At 47.4% G+C, this 20,663-nt stretch overlaps 1 protein-coding gene across 2 annotated transcripts in view; it reads left to right on the forward strand.

Annotated features, from left to right (window-relative positions):
- SOD2 (superoxide dismutase 2) overlaps nt 1-20,663 on the forward strand; it is a 181,467-nt gene that overhangs the window by 93,099 nt on the left and 67,705 nt on the right. The window contains exon 3 of one of the 2 annotated variants that reach the window (XM_069606716.1): nt 11,946-12,062. The exons of the other annotated variant lie outside the window; for it this stretch is intronic. Coding sequence (XP_069462817.1) covers nt 11,946-12,062 — 117 coding nt within the window. The remainder of the gene's footprint in view (nt 1-11,945; nt 12,063-20,663) is intronic. 2 annotated transcript variants of the gene reach the window in all.

The following is a 20,663-nucleotide window of genomic DNA, read 5'->3' on the forward strand; positions in this document are numbered from 1 at the left end:
TTTACGCATGGAGGGGTTGTTCGATCTGGGCCGGAGAGATTTAACCAAAAGAAGGGGGGCAGATGTGGCACAGCCCATAACGGTCTTGGATCTCACACTCCTCCTTCTCCCCCTGGTAACCTACTGCGTCTCACATGGGGCATTCCCCCAGGGTACCTCATTCATGTGATTTTCCCCCCCCCCACTCGTCCACCCCCAGGGTTGGTATCTGAGAGCGCCAGCCCTCCCCTGGCCACTCTGGTTCCTCAGACCGTTGACCAACCCCGGGGTGATTCCAGGTGAGTGTTTAAAATGCGAAATGTACATATTTGCGGCCCAGATTTATCATTCAAAAAAGCTGCAGAGAGACAGTGAACCAGAGGGACAATGAACCAATCGATCTAGTGCACCTCCGAGATGGACCTGCCTGGTTGTACCATCTAGTAAGCTGTTCGTTAAAAGCGTTTTCGATTGATGATTGAAAGGTCGTAGGTTTCTAGTTAACAAGGCTCTACTATGCTAGAAGTAGGAGCTAAATAGTGCCCAGCTCCCCTCAATTTTGAACCCTGCTATGTTATAACAGACTCAACATGTTAGATTATACGTCCGCAATCAGCAGGCCCATTTTTTTGTCCTATTTGCCTCGGACTCTTTATTTTGTCACTTATGGCAACTTGTTGTTCTTCTTCATCTTGGGTTTAGTAATCGATGAGATAAGGGCTGGCTTCAGCCTCTCAGAAATAATTACTACGCCAATGGGGGGAGAGGTATGGAGATCTCTTCATAATCCCACTCGAGATGAAGCAAGCTGCACCATCAGCGTGTTTTGTCTGAGAGGGATTCTAAGAGGGGGGAGAGCATTAAATAGTGTATCTGTAGTGGGTTGATGAGCCATATAAGCAGATCCTGTCTAGTTATCAAAGATGAAATCGACCACCCTTGCCAAGATATGTTTAAGGGCTGATTTGTCCTTTTGCGATGGTTGCTGTTCGAGTAGAAAGAGCATCAATCTTAGACGAGATTGTATATAAAGTGTGTGAGATGCGGTTGGTGCTTGCAGGAACTGTGGGTCTCTGCGCTAAGTTTTGAGTCTACGTTGGTGCTTGATTTATTGTGATCTGGTTGTCTCCGGCTGCCTATATGTAGGTTTCCAAATGGACAGAGCTCCTGCCGTCCAAGTTCTATGTATGTGTTTTTTGCTGGGGTTGGAACCCTTTTGTACCTTGGCGCTGGATCAGGTAATAACCCGTTTTATGATGACATTAGGCTATTTCCTTTTCCAATAATATTCCACACCTTTTTAGGCTTTGAGAAGATATTGATTTTTTTTTTTTTGTCAGTTGTTACACACGTTTGACATTGGTTGCCACTTATGTGACATACATCCTAGTGCTTACGTTGTTCTCACTGCTTATCATAAAGCCACATGCTTAGGATTTTTGAGTGCCAATTAAGTGTGGTAATGAACTTGATCTCCAGCTGCCGGATTAATTCAGATTGAAAGGCGGGTGGAGACTCACTATTCTTCCAGTGGGCCTGAATAGTCTGATGAATCGGAGGAGGACAACAATGTTGTTAAATCTGGCGTAGCAGAAAGATTTGTTCCAATTATATTATCATTGTCACAGGTGATGGGAGTGATTGACGACAACCTAATGAGGCTCTCTGAAGACCTATACACATTTAAACGAGAATTGTTAATTGTCAATTATCGGGGATAGGTTTTGCCCAAACGTTATTTATGTGAGTGGGGAGACGATGCAGAGGGAAGTGATTCAACCACATTCAATGTAGCTGCATCATTAAAATATCCCGTACTAGCGGGCTGCACTCCATTACCATTCTCAGTCTCGTTCCCTTTTTTTTTTTTTTTTTTTTTTTGAAGGCACTTGGTCCCTAGAAGCATCATCAATGGCAGGGGTCGTAGATCTTCATAATCCATATTTTGAATGGATCGAGTCCTCCAAAGTATTCCATATTTTTGACATGTAATGTCCACAGCTGTGCACTTCGGAAACTTTTTCAGCAGGGGGTGTCCTGTGTCGTCGATGACGGGTCGATGTCCCTCAAAGGCCTCTGTCTAGGGCGACGTCACCGGATGTTATAATTGGGTTGCACGGCACCCGCAGCCTCAGTTCTGTTTTTTCTGCGAACGTGTTGCTTCGTGAAACTTGGCGCGCCTCGTGTGTCATCATCGTTGAGATGGCTTTGTTTTCTTCGACACCTCCGACTCCGCAGTATGGCTTTAAGAACTGCCGGGACTGCAAGTCGAAAATGCGATGCGGGTCGGTGATCGACATTTGTTTGTGGTGCCTGGGCGAGTCGCACGAGACCGACGACTGCTCAAAATACCAGTCGGTGACTGCCAAGGCCTTGCAGAAGGGGAAGCTCCAGGTAGGTAGTGGCTCTAAACCTGTTAAGTCCTGAAAAAAATCCAAATCGTCCAAAGGGGTTTCCACCGACGACTCGAGGGGCGACTCTCTGCATTGGAAGGAGTCCCGGGGATCTCAGTCCCGGAGTGGTTCCCGTCATTCTTCTTCCTCGTCCCGGCACTCTAGGCATCGCTGTCACTGTTTGCCTTCCCCGTCCACCTCGGAGGATGGTGCCTCGAGGAAGGTTGCATGCCCAACGAAGTCCTCGACTCCGTAGGAATGGGCTGTGTTTAAAGAGCAAATGTTAGCGATATTTCAATCGCAGGGCACGGGTTCGGTCGCGTCTTCTACCGAAGCCGGCCAGGATCGGTCATGTACCGTGGCTCGCACACCTTCGGGCTCGGGTCCATGACACAACTCGCATCGGGAAGCTTTGAGGTCCCATACGGACAAGGTTTCGAACAGTCGCCAGAGACGTGCTTCTAGGTCTCTGTCCTCGTCCCCCAGCAAGACCGCAGCAACCTACTTGAGGGGTCGAGGCCGGCGTCAACACCTGTGTCGATGCTGAAGCCTTCCGCGCTCACGACATCGAGGTTGTCGACGCTCTCTGCGTCTAAGCCTTCATCGCTATTGGCGCCTTTGGGGATTTATTTCTCAATTTGCCTTTGGAGTATCCCGATGTGGTGGATCCTCCTAGGAAAGCTATGGTGAAGTCTGTGAGGCCAGTTTTGGACTCTATGCCATCTTCTGTCACCAGGTCCGGGTTTCAACTCCCTCTGGCTGGCATATATGAAGAGGAAGAAAAGTCTGAATTTGAGGACCCTGGTGAACTTGAGGAAGCTCAGATGTTTTCTGGAGACAGTCAGTTGAAGGAGTTGAGGCAGACCCTCCATGACGCCAGTCGGTTGGACACTTCTCCGGATGTGGAATTTGGTAGGCCTGAGCCTGGGGCTCATGCAGAGTCTTCATACCGTAGACTCATGACTAGGGTCTCGGAGTATCTGGGCTGGTCCAGTCCTCCTTAAGACTTTGTGCAGGATGGTCTAACGGACATCTTAGATCAAGATCCGTCCTCTGACCCAGTTTTACCATTGCATCTCACCTTGCAGAAAAGGGTGGCAGCTGCATTTCACTCCCAGGAATTTCTTCCGGCTGTTAATAAATCTTTGACTAAGAAATACCGCACTTCCATTAGCGACCCCAGCTATTTATCTACTCAACCCACTCCCTAAAGTTTGGTGGTTCAGGCAGCTACGGCCACCTTGAGACAGGCAGCGTACCCTACCATCCCTCTGGATAGGGACGACAAGCGCTTCGACGGTTGGGCCCGGAAGGTATTTTCTGCTGAGAGCATGGCCTTGAAATCGGCCAACTCCACGTGTGCCTTGGCAAGCTTTTCACACACTCTGTGGAACTGTTCCTTTAGCGGCTGAGCATATTCCCGAGGGGGAAGTAAGGGATGGCTTCCTTGCTCTCGTGCAAGACGCCAAGGATGCCATGTGTGAATTCCTTCAGTCGGGTTTGGATACGGCCGACAGTGTTAGCCACCCATGGCTGCGAGCACCGTTCTATGCAGATTTGAGTGATTGCGCAAGTCTGCTTTTGCTCCAGATGTGCAGGCCCGTCTTCTCAACATGCCCTTTGATGGCGCACATTTGTTTGGCAGCAAGGCTGACGAGAGCCTTGAGAGGTTGCAGACCTCGAAAGCTGCGGCTAAATCTTTAAGCATAGCTGTGCGTCAACTTCCGCCTTTTCGTCCTAGGGGACAGCACTGGAAGGGAGATTCTTTTCGTTACTACTCCTCTTTTGGTAGAATGAGAGTGGGCGCCAGTCAAAGGGGCCAGCGAAAAAGCACCCATGGAGGTCGGGGAAATCGTGGTACAAAAGCCACTTAGGCAGCTGCCTCTTTGCCTTCAGGCACTCCCGCAGCCGCTTCCAACAGTCATACAGCCATGTCCCAGGGTTCGCCGGTTGTCTCAGCATCTCGAAGAATGGTGTGCCATTACTTCAGATGCGTGGGTTCTGGATACCATAGCCCACGGCTACTGCCTTCCCTCCCTTCAGCTTCCTCACGACAATCCATCGGGGAAACTCTTTGAAGCTTCCGGATCCACTCCTTGCGCAGGAAATCCTAACCCTGCTGGAAAAAGGCGCTATAGATCTGGAGCTTGTAGCGGAGAGGAACAAGGTGGTATTCCCCCTTATTTTTTGATTCCGAAGAAAGACTGGGGATTGAGACCCATCATGGACTTGGTTGGTTGAACACACTTCTCAGGAAGGACAAGTTAAAGATGGTTACTCTTTCTCAAGTCCTCCAGGCCCTTCAACTTCAGGATTGCTTGGTGTCTCTGGACCTACAGGATGCTTACTTTCATGTGCCGATCCATCCCAAGCACAAAGTACCTGAGGTTTGCGGCTGGCGACTCACACTTTCAGTTTTGGGTCCTGCCATTCGGATTGACCTCCGCCCGAGGGTCTTCACCAAGCTAATGGTGGTGGTGGTGGCAGAGTACCTGAGGCTGGGGAGAGGGGGGGGATTCACATCTACACCTACCTGGACGACTGGCTGATCCAGGCAAGCTCTCCTGAGCAAGCGTTGGATCACCTTGGTCTCACATGTTGCACCCTCTACAGGCTGGGCTTCTCCCTGAATATCAAGAAGTCGCATCGGACACCTTCCCAACATCTCCAGTACATCGGGGCTGTGTTAGACACGTCCTTGGAAGTGCTTGCCTCCCAAGGCGAGGGCTCATCACATTGTGCAGATGGTGGACAAGTTTCAACATGACCAGAGTCTCGCGGCTTTCAAATTGTTAAAGTTGCTCGGCCTCATGGCATCCTGCATTTTTCTGGTGCCAGAGGCCAGGCTGCGGATGAGATCCCTGCAATGGGTTCTCAAGATGCAGTGGGCGGAGTTTTCAGGCAAGATGTCGGATCCCGTTCGGATTCCACTCTCGGTCTCCCAGGATCTTCTGTGGTGGGCCAACAAAGGGAACCTGAAGAGGGGGGAAACCGTTTTGGAAACCATGGCCGGAGGGGACTGTAGTGACGGATGCTTCCCTCACAGGATGGGGCGCTCATGCCAACGATTTGACAGCCAGTGGTTGTTGGTCTCCGTCAGAGTCCACATCAGTCTGTTAGGGCAGAGAGCCATCAGGCTAGCCCTGAAGGCTTTTCTGCCTTCTGTACTGGGGAAGAGTGTCCTGATCATGACGGACAACACATTGGCTATGCATTACCTCAACAAAAAAGGGGGGGGCGGTTGTACGGGTCACTCCCGTTGTGCAGAGAGGCAATGCAGCTCTGGTCCTGGGCCATCCAGCAGGGAATTTTGATCTCGGCAGTTCATCTGGCTGGAGACAACAATGCGGCGGCAGATGCTCTGAGCAGGCAGAGCTCGATCTCTCATGAGTGGGAGTTGGCTCAGGAAGTCCTTCAGGAGATTTTGCTGTTTGGGGAACCCCGCAAGTGGATCTCTTCGCCTCCAATGTCAACCAGAAGTGTGAGAGATTCTGCTCAAGGGAAATTCCTCCTAGAGGAGCCTTGGGAGGCATGTTCGTGGTGGATTGGTCATTCCCGCTGCTGTAAGAGTTTCCTCAAGCCCCTGTCATTCCTCAAGTGTTGCAGAGGTTCGGTTACCACATGATCCTCATTGCTCCGGGTTGGGCCCGGAGAGCATGGTACCCGGACCTTAATGTCAATCTGCCCTCCAAGCCGTCGTCCCTACCGAGATATATAATATATATATTCTCTCTCCCCCCTTGGTATCTGAAAAGTTGAGGTGTAAGGATTGGGACCTCCCAGATGACGTGATGGAGGTGTTGCGGCCGGCAACAAAATCCCTGTACTGTTGGTGTAAATTCTACGACTGGTGCAGAGGTCACAATGTTAATCCTTTTCAGTGCTCCATTCCTATGGTTTTGTCTTACTTTCTTTGGCCGACAGGGACCTTCAAGTGAGTACCTTTTTAAGAGTTAGACAGCGCTGCCAGGTATCTTTAAGCGCTCGTCTGAAGAATGTTCTTACTAGATTCCTCAAGGACTGACTAATGTATTCCCACCGTCCCCTTTCCAGGTGCCGGTTTGGCACTTGCATTACTTTCGACATTTCTCCTGGGTGCTCCGTCCTGTCCTTTGAGATTACTATCCTTCAAGACTGTGTTCTTGGTTGTGGTTCCGCTTGCAGAGTGAGTGAATTGCAGGCACCTTCATCTAAGCCACCCTTTGCTGTGTTTCACAAGGACAGGGTTGCACTGCGGGTACGTCCCTCCTTTCTACATAAGGTAGTATCTGAATATCATTTTAATAAAAAGGTGGTTCTTCCATCTTTCTGCGCTCCTCCTCATCCTGGTAAGGAAGAGGAGTGACTCCATCGGATGGATTCTAGGAGTGCTCTGAACCTTTACATTTCTAGGATGGCCAGGGTCAGAGTGGACGATCAACTCTTTGTGGGATATGCTGGACACCGATTGGGCCAGGATGTTACCAAACAGACCTTGTCCAGGTGGATTAGCCTCACCATTACGTAGTGTTACTGATTAGCTGGTAAGGCCCTCCTGAAGGGTTGCAAGCTCATTCTACCAGGGAAGTGGCTACTTCCACAGCCCTCCTGCGGAGGCTTCCTATTGGGAATATTTGTGATGCAGCCACATGGGCTGCAATCCACACCTTTTGTTAATCATTACTCCCTGGATAAAATCCATGGTCAGGAATATGGCCTTTGGGAAGGCGGTTCTTTATTCCGCACTCTGATTGGGTACTCTAAATTCTTTTCCCTCCTCCATCTACTGGTACTGCTTTGGGAGTCTGTTAAAGATGTGGAATACGTTGGAGGACACAATCCAGTCGAAGAACAAGTTACTTAACTGGTAACGTTCTTTCGACTGGATGTTCCTCCAACATATTCCACATCGCCCTCCCAGCCTGCCCCTCTGGAGAATTTCCTATGCGATTGCAGCTTCAGTTTCCGCAAGGCTATGTGCAGTCAAGCAGGCATGGAACTGGTGCCACACGTTCTGAGGGGAAAAACTTGTACTGAGGCTGCGGGCGCCATGCGTCCTATTTATAACATCTAGTGACGTCGCCCTCGACTGAGGCCTTCGAGGGACATCGATCCGACGTCCTTGATGCAGGAAGCCCTCTGCTGAAAAAGTTTCTGAAGTGCACAGCTGTGGACATTACATGTCAAAGATGTGGAATACGTTGGAGGAACATCCAGTCGAAAGAAAGTTACCAGTTGGTAAGTAACTTGTTCTTACGGTAATAGAACTTTTAATTGCTGCGCTGTATACTATCACAGATAACCAGGCAATGCCTTTTTTTATATGCCATTTTGTGCTAGATCCTCAGTCATGCAAATTGAAAAAGCAACATTATTAATAAACTGGAGCGCCAGTAAAATGAGTTTGTTTCTCTACGTGGTGTGCCGACTGCACTCACCGCGTTGAAACGGCTAATAATGGAGGTTAAGGAGAGCACTGGTGCTGGGACAGTAAGTGCCTACCTGTGCTCAGCACTGCACATTACACAAAGCCGCTTCCGACAGGTTTCCAGATTGTTAATTTGGTATGTGGGGTTCGTACAGCATACCATGGACAAAGTGGAACTTTTGGTGATTTGTCCATACAGTATTGATTAAAGTGTTCACCTATAAATGTTGTTCATGGTCACTTTCTTTAGTATAGTGTTGGTGATTGGAGGAGTGTGGTTTGTTCTCAAAACCTTGGTGTAAGTAATGTGCGGGAAAACAAATCTTCAGTGAAACTTTAGTTTAAAAAAAAAAACAACCACATGGAATCGTTACAGTAGTGTGCTTCTCAGTTTTTTTTTGTTTTGTTTGGATGACCGTTTAGAAGTAGAGTTTTTTAAGTGATCTGAAAATGGTGTGAAAAGAAATATAGATTTTCAGCAGATGAGTAGGGTTTTATGATTTAGTATATTTTTGAAGGGTTCATTTGGTAGAGCTATTGTTAAATATTTTGTTTGGGGATTGTCAATGGGAAACTTTATTTTACTTGTTAGGCCTATTGGCTATGTTTTAGTTTCAGGGTTGTTGTATTCTTGTATTTTAGCTTTTCTCTTCTATAGTATTAATAGTTCTGTATTTGTAAGTAAGCATGAATGGTAGAGTATTTTGTATTGTGTAATATTAAATCATACACTTTCGTTTGCAAAGCTTGTTTTTATGATTTGTGCATTATATTTTCAGTTAGCTATGTTGGGTGGCATGGTGTGGATCGTTTTAACATTTGTAAGGGTTTTTTTCAGGTTAATTACATCTTTGGAATTTCTGATTTCATAAGGTTTTTCCTCCTTTTTTTTTTTTCATTGTCTTTGGTTCTGTGTGAATGATCTTTGACTAGATGACAGTAACTGGATTGTGGGTGTGTCAACTCATCACTCGGCAATAATCCAATCTCCAGGGAAGATTGGTAAGCATCTTAATGGCAGTGAGCAAAGCAGCATACAGATATCCTCCGAACAGGACAACATGAAAACACCCGGATCTCAATGTTTGGACAGTACCAGATACCTCCTACTCCCGTCCCTCCCCACAAACCAACTCCACTCCTTCCATTGCTTTTATACTTTAAAATGGTCCCCTGGGAGGGCCGTACCAGACCATTTGCGATGACATCAGTAGACGATTTTACAGTTTTATCATAGCACAATACATAAGCATTAACTACCTTTTCATGGGTGAGTGCACTTTGCAACATGGAGCAGACTAATTCAGATACAGTTTTAGTAAATCAGCTGACTCTAGTAGAGCCAGTTCTCACAAGACTATGGCCTTACCTGGTCCACCTAATATTTCTAATTCTGCACACGGAAGCCATCTAGCCAAGCGACACAGTGCTCTAAATCTCGCTTGTCCGAGCTAGAAAGGAACTACTTAGTAAACAGTGTATGAAGTGGGTTGCTTCTTGCAGCGCATCTGGCGTACATTTGCTTCTTGGAACTGAACCGTAAAACATCTCAACAGCCAATTCCAGGCTACAATATTGGGAAACTGCAGAATTGGGATATTCTCCAAATGCAACATTTAATTCTAATCCTAGCATTTCAATTGGCTACTCGTCATCAAGTCCCTAAAGAACACTATACATTGACCTTTGTGATTGGGAGTTTATTTTTTGGTCACTATTAAAAATCAGCCCGCCCCCTCCCCTCAAATGACATTTAATAGTCAGCAGAAAATGTTACATAGCCATTGGTTGGCACTCCTCATGGTGTAATTGATAAAGCTTGGACAGGGACACCTGAGAGTGAGACCGCTTGGGCTGTAGCATCCCACCCACTAAGACTGACCAATCATAAAGTGAGTGAAAATCGGTGAGGTCAAAACTTAATCCCTTCACCATAATTGGCCCTCTGTCCTTCCACCTCTTGCACATCCCATCTCCAAAACATGTTGCCAACTCGGAATCTGACTTTCTAGTGATCTTCTCGCAATGAATAGCTGTGTTAAAAAAACATGTGCTCGTCCCTGCTGTTGGAAATTAATTGCTTATATTTATTTCACCAAGGCAGTTTTACCTCCGAACCAAATGCCCTGCTGTCAGAGGGGGTGCTGTGCTCACATCCTAGTTCTTCAATTTGGCAATGCTACCGTGTGGACTATCTTGTGTGTATCACTGTGTCCTTCGCAACCGTTCTGTACTTATTCGGCTATCGTCTGGAAAGGCACCTGCTGTCTCGAGTCTCATTTTAGGCAACTGAGAACTTTCTCCCTTGCAACAATTACCTGAACACTGTTCTGCATCTCTTGCCATCCTGCCCTTGGCTGCTTGAAGCTTTCTGTGCAACAGCAGAAATAAACCTTCAATTAAATGATCATAGCTTGCACACTAGAATGGGGAAAATATACAGCCTTAAACATAAGTGCATTCTAATATGGCAGACCTCTTGCTCAAAACATCACCTACCAACTACACTTAATAAAGCTCAACCTAAACAATCCAAACTGCATAAACTTATCCAATACTAAGTGTGATTTAACACGGACTGAAAGCTCCTTGAATTGTGGCAATACTCTCTGCCTTGTTTTAGATTTGGACCATTTATAACTGGCCTATCCCTTTTTTTTTTTTTCTTTTTTTTTTTGGTGTCTTACCAAGAGTTGGTGTTATACACATGTTGGCACTCGCCAGTTTCACTTTGTAGTCAAGCATATGTAGCTTGGAATGGCACTCGACTCCGTCATCTATGACACTACATTAATTTTAATCATCCTACAAACTCCTTGCCTAGTTCCGGAGGATTTCCCTGGAACAATGGTCAACTGAATGAAAGATGATTTCATTTGTCTATGGCTTCGTCACCTGGTTGATATTGACGTATGAGACTGAAGAAACGTGTGTAATTAACAAAAGCTTAATTGAGAAAATCTACATTCTGGCCAAAATATTATGTTAGGAAGTGAACCGGAGTTGTCAGGATGGTGCTTCTACAGTATCTCGGAGAAATACAGAGTCCACAAAAAAAACCTCTCCCGTTTCGTTAAGCCCAGGTCCTGGCCTTTCTTGGTAGGGCAATATAATGATCACACTCTGGTTTTAAATGTTCCTGCACTCTCCTTTCTGCTTTGACCGATTCCGTTATACTGTCTTTTATTTTATTTTGATATGTAGCATGCCATAAGCAAGTACGGTTGGCCTGAAGGTGCAATGATTGTGGAGTTGGGGGGCATATAGAAACCTAAGGAGGCTAAAGGGCAGAAAAACACATTCTCAATCCAACCATAGTGTCACATGTCTGGCAATATTTCACTTCAGAGGAAGTTGAAAAAGGTAGCAGCATTGCCACAACAACAAGGATTGGGATTGCATTGGTGTGAGAAGGAATGTCCTTTGGTCCCAGATGGATTAACCAAATGCTTGTTTTAGGAAGTTTTAATTTGTTTGTTTTCGATTGGTTTTCCTCTTATAATTTTTGTAGCTCTGGTTGCAATCTCAGCTGACTGGCAAGGACTGGGTCTGAAGCGTAAAAACCAAAACTTGTGTCTGGGCTCTACATCTTCTTTCAGTAAACCTTAGAAATTGTTCTCTTTTCTAATATGGCACTGAAAAGATTTTTTTCTCCTTATAGTTGGACATTTCTCCTACCATTTCTATATGTGGTTCCTGGTCCCCTGCATGGTTTAGGGCAGAAGGGATGTGATCTAGCAGTTCGATTGGACTTCCCCTTTGGGGATGGACCAAGCATGATTTGCATATGGTCTTTACCCCTTCTATAATGGCTTGGCAGGCGTAGAACGATGGTCAGGAGGTTTGCCCAGTGCAATTGCCAGAGGTTTAAGATTGATTCTAATCCTTCCTGCCATCACCTCTGTTTTGCCTAGCACAGTGCAACATATTACAACAGACATTAAGACCTGCGGGTCTAATAGTCCACAGTCTAGTAACTGAAGAAATCTAGGGCCGCTATGAATGCTGGAAAAGCTATTGTATTTTGATTGTAACATTTGGTTATTTCATCACTTTTCTTCTAGAAAAACACACTTGGCTTAATAACTTGAGCATGCACTGTTTATGTAGTCAACACATGTGATTACACTTCATGTTGCTTAAATCAGATGGTTTTAATTTTCTAGGTGATGTTACAGCACAGGTGGCTTTGCAGCCTGCCCTGAAATTCAATGGAGGTGGTCATGTCAACCACAGCATCTTCTGGACCAACCTTTCACCTAACGGTGGAGGTGAACCTACTGGTAAGAATGTATTTTTTGTTGTTGTGTTCATAGATTCTATTATTGGAAATTGAATGTTTTCCCACGTTGTGTGATGTCGTTGGAAATCGTGGATTTTGTACAACTGTAAGTTTGCCTCGCTTGAAACAGTACTTAGAATTGTTCACATAGTTGGCCCCATACTGTGGTGGTGGTGGTGGTGGTAGTAGTAGTAGGAAAGGCCCTCGCAGGACAAGGCTGCAGTGTTGTGCGACACAGTGCGCAGGAGATTATACATAAGTTGCGCCTATGTCCACGCATCCAAACCTTTAAGATCCGAGGATCGGACCCTCTGCAGCAACGTCCTTGCAGGACAAGGCTGCTGTGTTGTGCAAAGCAGGTATTTGGCAACGAAGGAGTAGCGGCGCAAGTGTGGGCACGCAGCGCAGCTGTCGACCAGCAATGACCAAAAAAGTAAGGTGCAGGAAGTGGAACACACTAATGCTCCGTATTAAACTTCCTGGTGTTTTGCATGCACTTCCACCTAATCGTCTGACATAATGTACTCACTCTGTGCAACCCTAGGCTCTCCCCTTGGTGGTTAGCCATACTTTTTTGTCCTTTCTCTAGGTCCCTTTTGAGTTGCGGTTACTGTTGCTCTGTGTGCTGTGTCCCATTAGGCTCCCACTCTCTAGGTCCCCTTCATCTTTTACTGGTGTGCTGTGAACTGTGTATCATAAGGCTCTCTCCAACCATCTAGCTCCCCACCTAGTGGGGCGGGGATTACCGGTTCTACTGCTGTGTTCACCTGTCTGCATCCCCTGTGCGCGCCTTTCTGTGTGATTACCCCCCACCCACCGCTTTTCCTGCACTGTGCAGCGCTGGGCTGTGCATCTCTCCACTCTCTCACTCCCTCCTCCCACTTGCCTCCTTGCACCCAACATTTGGTGCTCTCCGTTGCTCCAATCTTCTGTAACTGCTACTCTTATCACCGGTCCTATCCCTCTCACTAGTCTGGAAGGAGGACTTTCAAGAGGGACATCATAGTCTCCAGCCCAGGCCTCCCTATTGCTGATACCTACATCAGCACTTCAGACAGACTCCACCGACATACTCTTTGACATTCCCTCACCAGACCTCTTGGCTCTCACTCCTATCTCTTCCTCTCCCAGTGATGGTGGCACCTCCTTTCACTATTCCAAGATCCTCCTTAATGTCCATTTGAATGGCACCGTCTTGGTCCAGGGTTCTCAGTCCAATCTCCTCCTTTTCAATAGGCGTCTTCCGCATCTTACCAACTTCCTGCCTTCTCTTGCAACTCTTCCTAGCAACTCTGGGCTCCTTCTGCCACCTCTCTGGCACCTTCATGCTCCCCTCTGGCTACTATACTACCTCCTGCTTCCACCTTTGCCCACTCTCGGGCACCTCCTCCATTGGGTGTACCTCAAGCCTGTGCCCCACCACGGAAGTCTTTCAAATGTGGCAACCTGCTCCCGGTCGCTACTCTTAACTCTCGCCCTCCTGCCAAACACTCCTCTAACATCTGCCACCTCCTCGAAGTATGGTTCACGGCCAGCTCTGTTGCGAGTTTTGACACACTGATCCCTGATGGCTACAAGATCCTCTCCGAACCCAGAACCAACCGACCTGGAGGTGGAGTAGCCCCGATCTTTCCGGAGTCGGTCCCTGCTTCTGTCATTCCTACACAGGCCTACTCCTACTTTGAATGCCTGGTCTGCAGGCACTCGATCTCTCCTGGCCTCTCATATTGTGGCCACCATCTAGGGGCCACCTGGCCAGGTTGCCCTCTTCCACAGTGTGGGCTGACCTCTCCTCTTCTCTCCTTGCCTCTACTTCTCAACTTCTCCTCCTCTGAGACCTCAACATCCACCTGGATGCTTCTAATCCCTCCTCTGGGCTCTTCCGATATATATCCCTATTTTGCTGATAAATATTATGCATTTTAACAACTGCTGCTATTGCACTAAGCACTTTAGATTTGCTGCTAAAGCACTTAGCACTTTATATTGTCTCAAGACTGCATTATTATGTTCGATTTGTATTACACCTCACATATGTATGCGTAAACTTAGACCTACATGACTATATATCTTTTTTTTTTATTCGAGACTAACGTTGGACACTTAGAATGGCTACATTTTGTCTAGTAAACACATCATGTTGTGGGGCTGCTTGGACACCGTTGAGGTTAATGGCTGTTTCAGACGTTATAACGTGGACAGACCAACAAGGCAGGGCTCGTCATATTTGGCAGTTGCCCTAGAATGGCATTATTTTTTGACTTTATTTTTATCTTGGGTACCAGCCTTTGTTGACAGACAGATCATTGGAAAACACACGTTTATTTTGAACGATGTGTATTTATATATATATATATATATTTATATATCCTTTTTTATATATATTTTTTCCTTAGACACTCGTTATGTACCTGAGGTTTTCTTTTTGCCATTTTCCTCCACAGTCCTCGCAGCCAGCACATCTGTGCAATTGTTGCTATATTCTTCATCATATAATATTTGGTTGATGTATTGACACCAACGATGTGATTGTATTTTATTTAATGCACTGCATGTTCCAGTGCTTTAAATGTTCTAAGATGGCTGCCATGTGTTCATCAATTTGTACCACCTCGTGAATGGGGACATTCTATGCACTTGTATCATAGAGGTTTTTAAAGCATATATAAGAAGTCCTTCTTCCATGAAACACCCTAGCTACGTGAACAAGCGGTCAGTGTACCGCGAAACGCGTCGTTTTGTATCCAGGCTTTCCCTTTCTGCTGCACCTTTTTATCAATAAAGAAACATTTGTGCTGCCTGGATTTGCTGTCATGCCTTTTCCTTGCTGAGACTGGATTTCGTTTCTCAGCTGCTCTTGGGAGTGCAATCCATCGAATCTTGCCCTGTTTTAGGGCATTTTTTCTTTTTTTGAAAAAGAAAAAAAAAAAATATATATATGTGTGTATATATATTTTCTTTCTCTCTCTCTCTCCTCCCTCCCTCTCCCTCTCCCTCTCTCCCTCTCCCTCTCCCTCTCCCTCTCCCTCTCCCTCTCCCTCTCCCTCTCCCTCTCCCCCTCTCCCTCTCCCTCCCCCTCTCCCTCTCCCTCTCCCTCTCCCTCTCCCTCTCCCTCTCCCTCTCCCTCTCCCTCTCCCTCTCCCTCTCCCTCTCCCTCTCCCTCTCCCTCTCCCTCTCCCTCTCCCTCTCCCTCTCCCTCTCCCTCTCCCTCTCCCTCTCCCTCTCCCTCTCCCTCTCCCTCCTCTCCCTCTCCCTCTCCCTCTCCCTCTCCCTCTCCCTCTCCCTCTCCCTCTCCCTCTCCCTCTCCCTCTCCCTCTCCCTCTCCCTCTCCCTCTCCCTCTCCCTCTCCCTCTCCCTCTCCCTCTCCCTCTCCCTCTCCCTCTCCCTCTCCCTCTCCCTCTCCCTCTCCCTCTCCCTCTCCCTCTCCCTCTCCCTCTCCCTCTCCCTCTCCTCTCTCCCTCTCCCTCTCCCTCTCCCTCTCCCTCTCCCTCTCCCTCTCTCTCTCTCTCTCTCTCTCTCTTCCCCCCCATGAAATGCATGTCAGTGGATGCCTTTGCAGCCACTTTCTCTGCTCCTCCTATGCCTTTGGCTGTCTCATGCTCTGACACAGCACTCTCTAACCTTTATCTTTCCATCTCCAACACTCTGGACCTCCTTGGCCCTGTCATGAGAATGCATCTGAAGCCTACCTCCAAGTGCAACTCTTGGTATGACTCCGACCTTGCAGCCCTGAAACGTAAGTGCAGGGTGGCTGAGGGGAACTGGAGGACTTCGGGCGCATCCTCAGACAAACTAGCCTGCCACTTGCTCCAAAGAGGGTCCATATTCAAGCTTGCATCCCTGCAGTCTGTAACAACACGGCCAAACTCTTTAAAATCTGCAAGGAGCTGGCCAATCCTTCTGCAGTCTCCACCTCTCCTGTTCCCTCCGAGGCCCTCCGTACAGCTCTGGCTTCTCGCTTCTCAATGAAATCTCAGGACATCCTCACTCTCCTCTTCATCTGCCTCTACCTCTCTTGCCTCCATGGCCGCCTCTCCCTCTCCTCCACCTTTCTCCTTTCTCTCCGACACCTGTCAATGTTTCTAGACAAGTCCAATCTATGAAAGTGTCGTCCAAACAGGTGCTTCTCTGCTTTTCCAGAACCAGCAAGGACCACATTGACACCCTTGCTCCAGCCTTGTCCGATTTCTGCGATCACTCTTTCGCCACTGGATCCTTCCCCTCTCTCCCTCAGCACTCCCTTGTGCACCTCCTCCCTAAAAAGCCTTCTGCCGATCCTACCTGTCTGGCAAGCTATTGCCTGATCTTGATCACTCCTTTCAAACACTTGGAAAAGCTGCCCATTTCCCAGCTTACTCACCACACTAAATCTGTTGGTTATTTCCATGTCCATCAGCCTGGCTTTAGAGCAGCCAGAGGCACAGAAACTGCTCTCCTGAACACCCATGACGATCTGCTCTCTAATCTAAATTCAAGCCTTCCTTCTGGCCTCATCCGCCTTGATCCTTCCTCTGCCTTTGACACGGTCAATCATGCCATCGTGATCAAATGACTCTGTGAACCTGGGCATCACGTATCGGGCCCTAGAGTGGTTGACCTCCTTCCTTCTGGACCAACCCTCCAGGTTCCAACTTGGGTCCTTTCGCTCCACCTCTCTCTCTCTCTCTCTCTCTCTCTCTCCACATGTGGTGTTCCCCAGGGCTCTATCTGTTTGCAGTGATTGCAACGAATTAAAAATTACGAATGCAATTTTTAACGAACCCAAAATAACGAAAAAAATATTTTATTTTAATATGTGGGGGTGGGGTAAGTGGTTAAAACGGGTGGGGAGGTGTTGGGTTGGGGTTTTAAACATAGGGAAATGGGGGGGGGGGGCTGGGACCCCCAAAATAAAAATGAATTAAAAAAATCGATATATTGTCATTGTTTTAGGTTCATTAAAAATGCATTCTTTATTATTCATTTGTTAAAATCACATGTACCCACTCTATCCTCTACCCCTGGCTCTTCTATTTCTACATTGTCCCTTTGGCCCACCTGATCTCTACCTTCTGCACTAACCTTCAGTATTATGCAGGTGACACTCTGCTCTCTTTCAGGCTCCCCTCAGCCTCCTTTTCTCTCTCGCTCATTCCTATCTGTATCTGCGATTCAGGATTGGTGTACTTCCAAGGACCTCTGCTTTAATGCGAGTTAGACGGAGATCCTTCTCATTGGTACCCCTCAACCTGCTTTCCCTTTCTCACTCTAGCTGCCCTCCTTTGCCTTCCTGTGTGGCACCACTCTCTCCTTCTCTCCTCCCATCGGACCCTGCCAAGAAAGCCCACGATCAGCTGCACCTCCTCAGAGGTATTCTTAATGTTCTCATTTTTCCCCAGAAGCGCACTGTCTCCAGAGCCCTGGTTCTCTAGGCTTGACTACTGCAACAGCCTCTTTCTTAGCCTACCTTCCTCTACTCTCTGCAACTAATCCAGAACAGGACTGCAAGACTTATCATTGGCCTCAAGCCCAGGAACCGTATCTCTCCAGCCCTGAAATCTATCCACTGACTCTCGGTGGCTGCATGGATCAAGTTCAAGACCCTCTGCATTGTCCACAAGGATTTCTGGGGCCGGGCCTGCACTACATCCTATGTTCTCTTCCAAAATACCTTCCTTCTCAAGCCGTTTGCTCAGCTACCTCAAATTCTCTGAGGGTCAGATGCTTCTCGAGGCAGAGTGGGGGATAGATCCCTCTCCTCTGCAGGTGCCTCCCTTTGCAATGATCTCCCTGCCCCTCTCAAAGTCGAGCCGGATCACCTGAAATTCCAGAAGCAGCTCAAGACATTCTTTTTCTCCCCTGTTCTCTCTCTCTCTCTCTCTCTCTCTCTCTCTCTCTCTCTCTCTCTCTCTCTCTCTCTCTCTCTCTCTCTCGCGCGCTCTCTATCGCCAGATTCCTCCATGATCATGCTCCCCTGCACTGCCTCTGGTCCTACTGCGCACTTAGGGGCTGTACCGTTGCCCACAGTCCCCTGTCTCCTTGCACTCTCACCACCCCTCAACTGCCGCCGCCCCCCGCCGCCGCCTTCTTCTTCTCCTCCTCCTCCCTTCCCCCTGCACTTTACATCATTGCACTTGCGGGATCTGAATGACACAAGGCCTAGTGAGATAGTTTCCTGTCATGCATAGAAACACATGTGTGTCTGCGCCCTATAAATTACATATATCTAGTTGATTGCTTGTAGTCGTACATCCAAAATAAATTCACTCCTAAGGCCCGTCCTTGTTCCTTCATGCTCTTAGAATGCCATTCCCAGGAAGGGGACGGTAACGGTGCGTGCTGTGCAGTAGCCTAGGAAAAAAACACATGGCGCATGCAAGTTCAATTTCCCCCCCCCCCCCCGCATGCAGGACCTGCCTCTCGCACATGCTCCTTTTTCAAACCGCCATTTTTTTTTTTCTCTGCTCACACTGGACATTATTAGTATTCTGCAGCTGCCCATTTTCTCACCCATATTTCATTTATTCTTTGCCCCTCCACATGCTATTGCCCCATACCTTTTTTGTGTTTTGTCTTGTGGTCCTTCTTTTACCAACTCTGACCCACATTTGCTTTGTGAAGGTATTCTGTTTTTCGGTTGTCCTCAAGACGCCTCTGGTCTGTGACCCAATTCAAAAATGTCCACCGCTTTTGCTGACTGAGATCTATGCATGGAAGGGAAGGCATATATTTTTTTTTTCATAGGCATCCCAATCACCTAGCCGGGTGATGGATCCCAGAAACCTGTTTTAGGGTTTACAGATGGTTACAGGACTTGATTCGGGAAGCATTCCTGGATCTAAGCCTATTAAGGTAGTTGACCAGTCCATAGGGTTCCCCCTCACCCCAAAACCCACAGTACTACCCAGTAGTTGTACCCAAATACAAGGCTGAAGCCCTCCTTTAAAGTCTACGACCTAACCTGGTGCGTCAATGAGTGGCGCTTTTGGGCCTATTGTTAGTCCAATGCTCAGCACACATGTCCAGTGCCGTTCTTGCCATTTTATGGTACAGCGGACATATTCCATTGTTCCTACACTGGTGACATTACTACTGTTCCACCTGCCTGTCAGGGGTGTGTTGCAGAATGGGAAACCATGAGAAAGGCTGATCCCTGAGAGGCGATGGGCAGAGCAGTTAGTCCTGAGTCAGTCTGAGTTGGGAATGCAGGTCTCCATGCACTGAGGTTTAGAGCATTGCTCCCCAGCAGAGTTTGGCTCTCTGGAAGATGAAGGTCTCTCAGAACATGCAAAGTAGAGGTGACACAGTATCTTCTATCCCTGAAAAGTCATTGTTCCTTCCAGAATACACAGGACTCTCCTACCTTTGTGGGGCCTGCCCCCTCTCCCGCAATCCATCCTCCATAATGTGCACAAGACCTCTTTCCCCCCCCCCTTTACGAGGACATTTGAGAATCTGGCCTTATTGGCAGGCCGTGTCCCTGCAACTAGAGATATGAATCCACTTTGAAGTAATTTGCAGTCACTGATGACCAGTTTCCAGTAATGTCAACAAGGTCATGCCTCCTCAGGCTCATTTACTGGCAGTTCCTTCTCGTATTGCAATCATGGTTGCCACTATATCCCCTCCTGTGGTTCCTTCTACTCCTGTTCAACTGGCTTCCTCATCTCCTCCCTTGGTCCAGAACTATGAAGCACCACTTGAGCCCTTGCTCTGCCTGCTCCTACGCTGGCTCATTACCAATACTGCGATGCCCCCGGGCTGCCTGTGCGCTTTATAAATGTAAAAAAAAAATGGCTCCCCAGTCTTTTGACTGGAGTACTGCACATCCTACCTCCTGATGCTCCCAAATGGCATGGTGAAGATCTTCTTGGGGAGAGAGGGAGAGTCTATGTAAATCAAATGACTTGTCCCAGTATTGGTGTGAATAGAATTAGAAATGGAAGTAACACGCCAGAACTGTTAATGAAACGGAAGGAACCACAAGTAGTACAAAGTGGGAGGGAAGAAAAGTTGGAAAATTCACGGTGGGAAAAGACAACCTAGATCTCAATGTCAAAAGGAATAGAAGGGGGGGGGGGAAGACACTTGGGTAATAGTCTACTGAAGTATACGAACACATATCGAGATCCAACGGTGCCCGGACCCTACAAGAAGGAGAAGGAACTTGGAATTTAACTAAGATAATTAGAAAGAAGGAGAAAAAGGAAACTGCCAATCCCCTGACAAAGCTACAGAGCTTCACTAAAAATATACCAAGACTATGTGCGTTTGGACTACGGAGTGGAACAGAGCAAATCTAAAGTGACTCCTGTGAAGAACACATTACATGGGAGAAGGGAGTCCTTCTCCTGGTCTTAATTGGTTATATTAATGGTAGGGTCAGATAGGTTCTATTTGGACAGTGGACAGACTGGTTTTGAACATTGGAGTGGCGAGCAACATAGTAAAATAAGTAGTGAACCTCACAGTAAAAATGTCTTTACTGTGTCCGTCTCCTTCTGAACCACCACAGCACCAAAAGAGGGAACTGATGTGTGCTATAGAATTACCAACCCTGGGCTCTCCACTTTGTTTACCCCTGGAGCTTTTGCCAACTTCTTGCACCCATCCCCCTGCTTCC

Source organism: Ambystoma mexicanum, chromosome 4p (assembly GCF_040938575.1).
Source record: "Ambystoma mexicanum isolate Mex_15411 chromosome 4p, UKY_AmexF1_1, whole genome shotgun sequence".
Lineage (NCBI taxonomy): Eukaryota > Metazoa > Chordata > Amphibia > Caudata > Ambystomatidae > Ambystoma > Ambystoma mexicanum.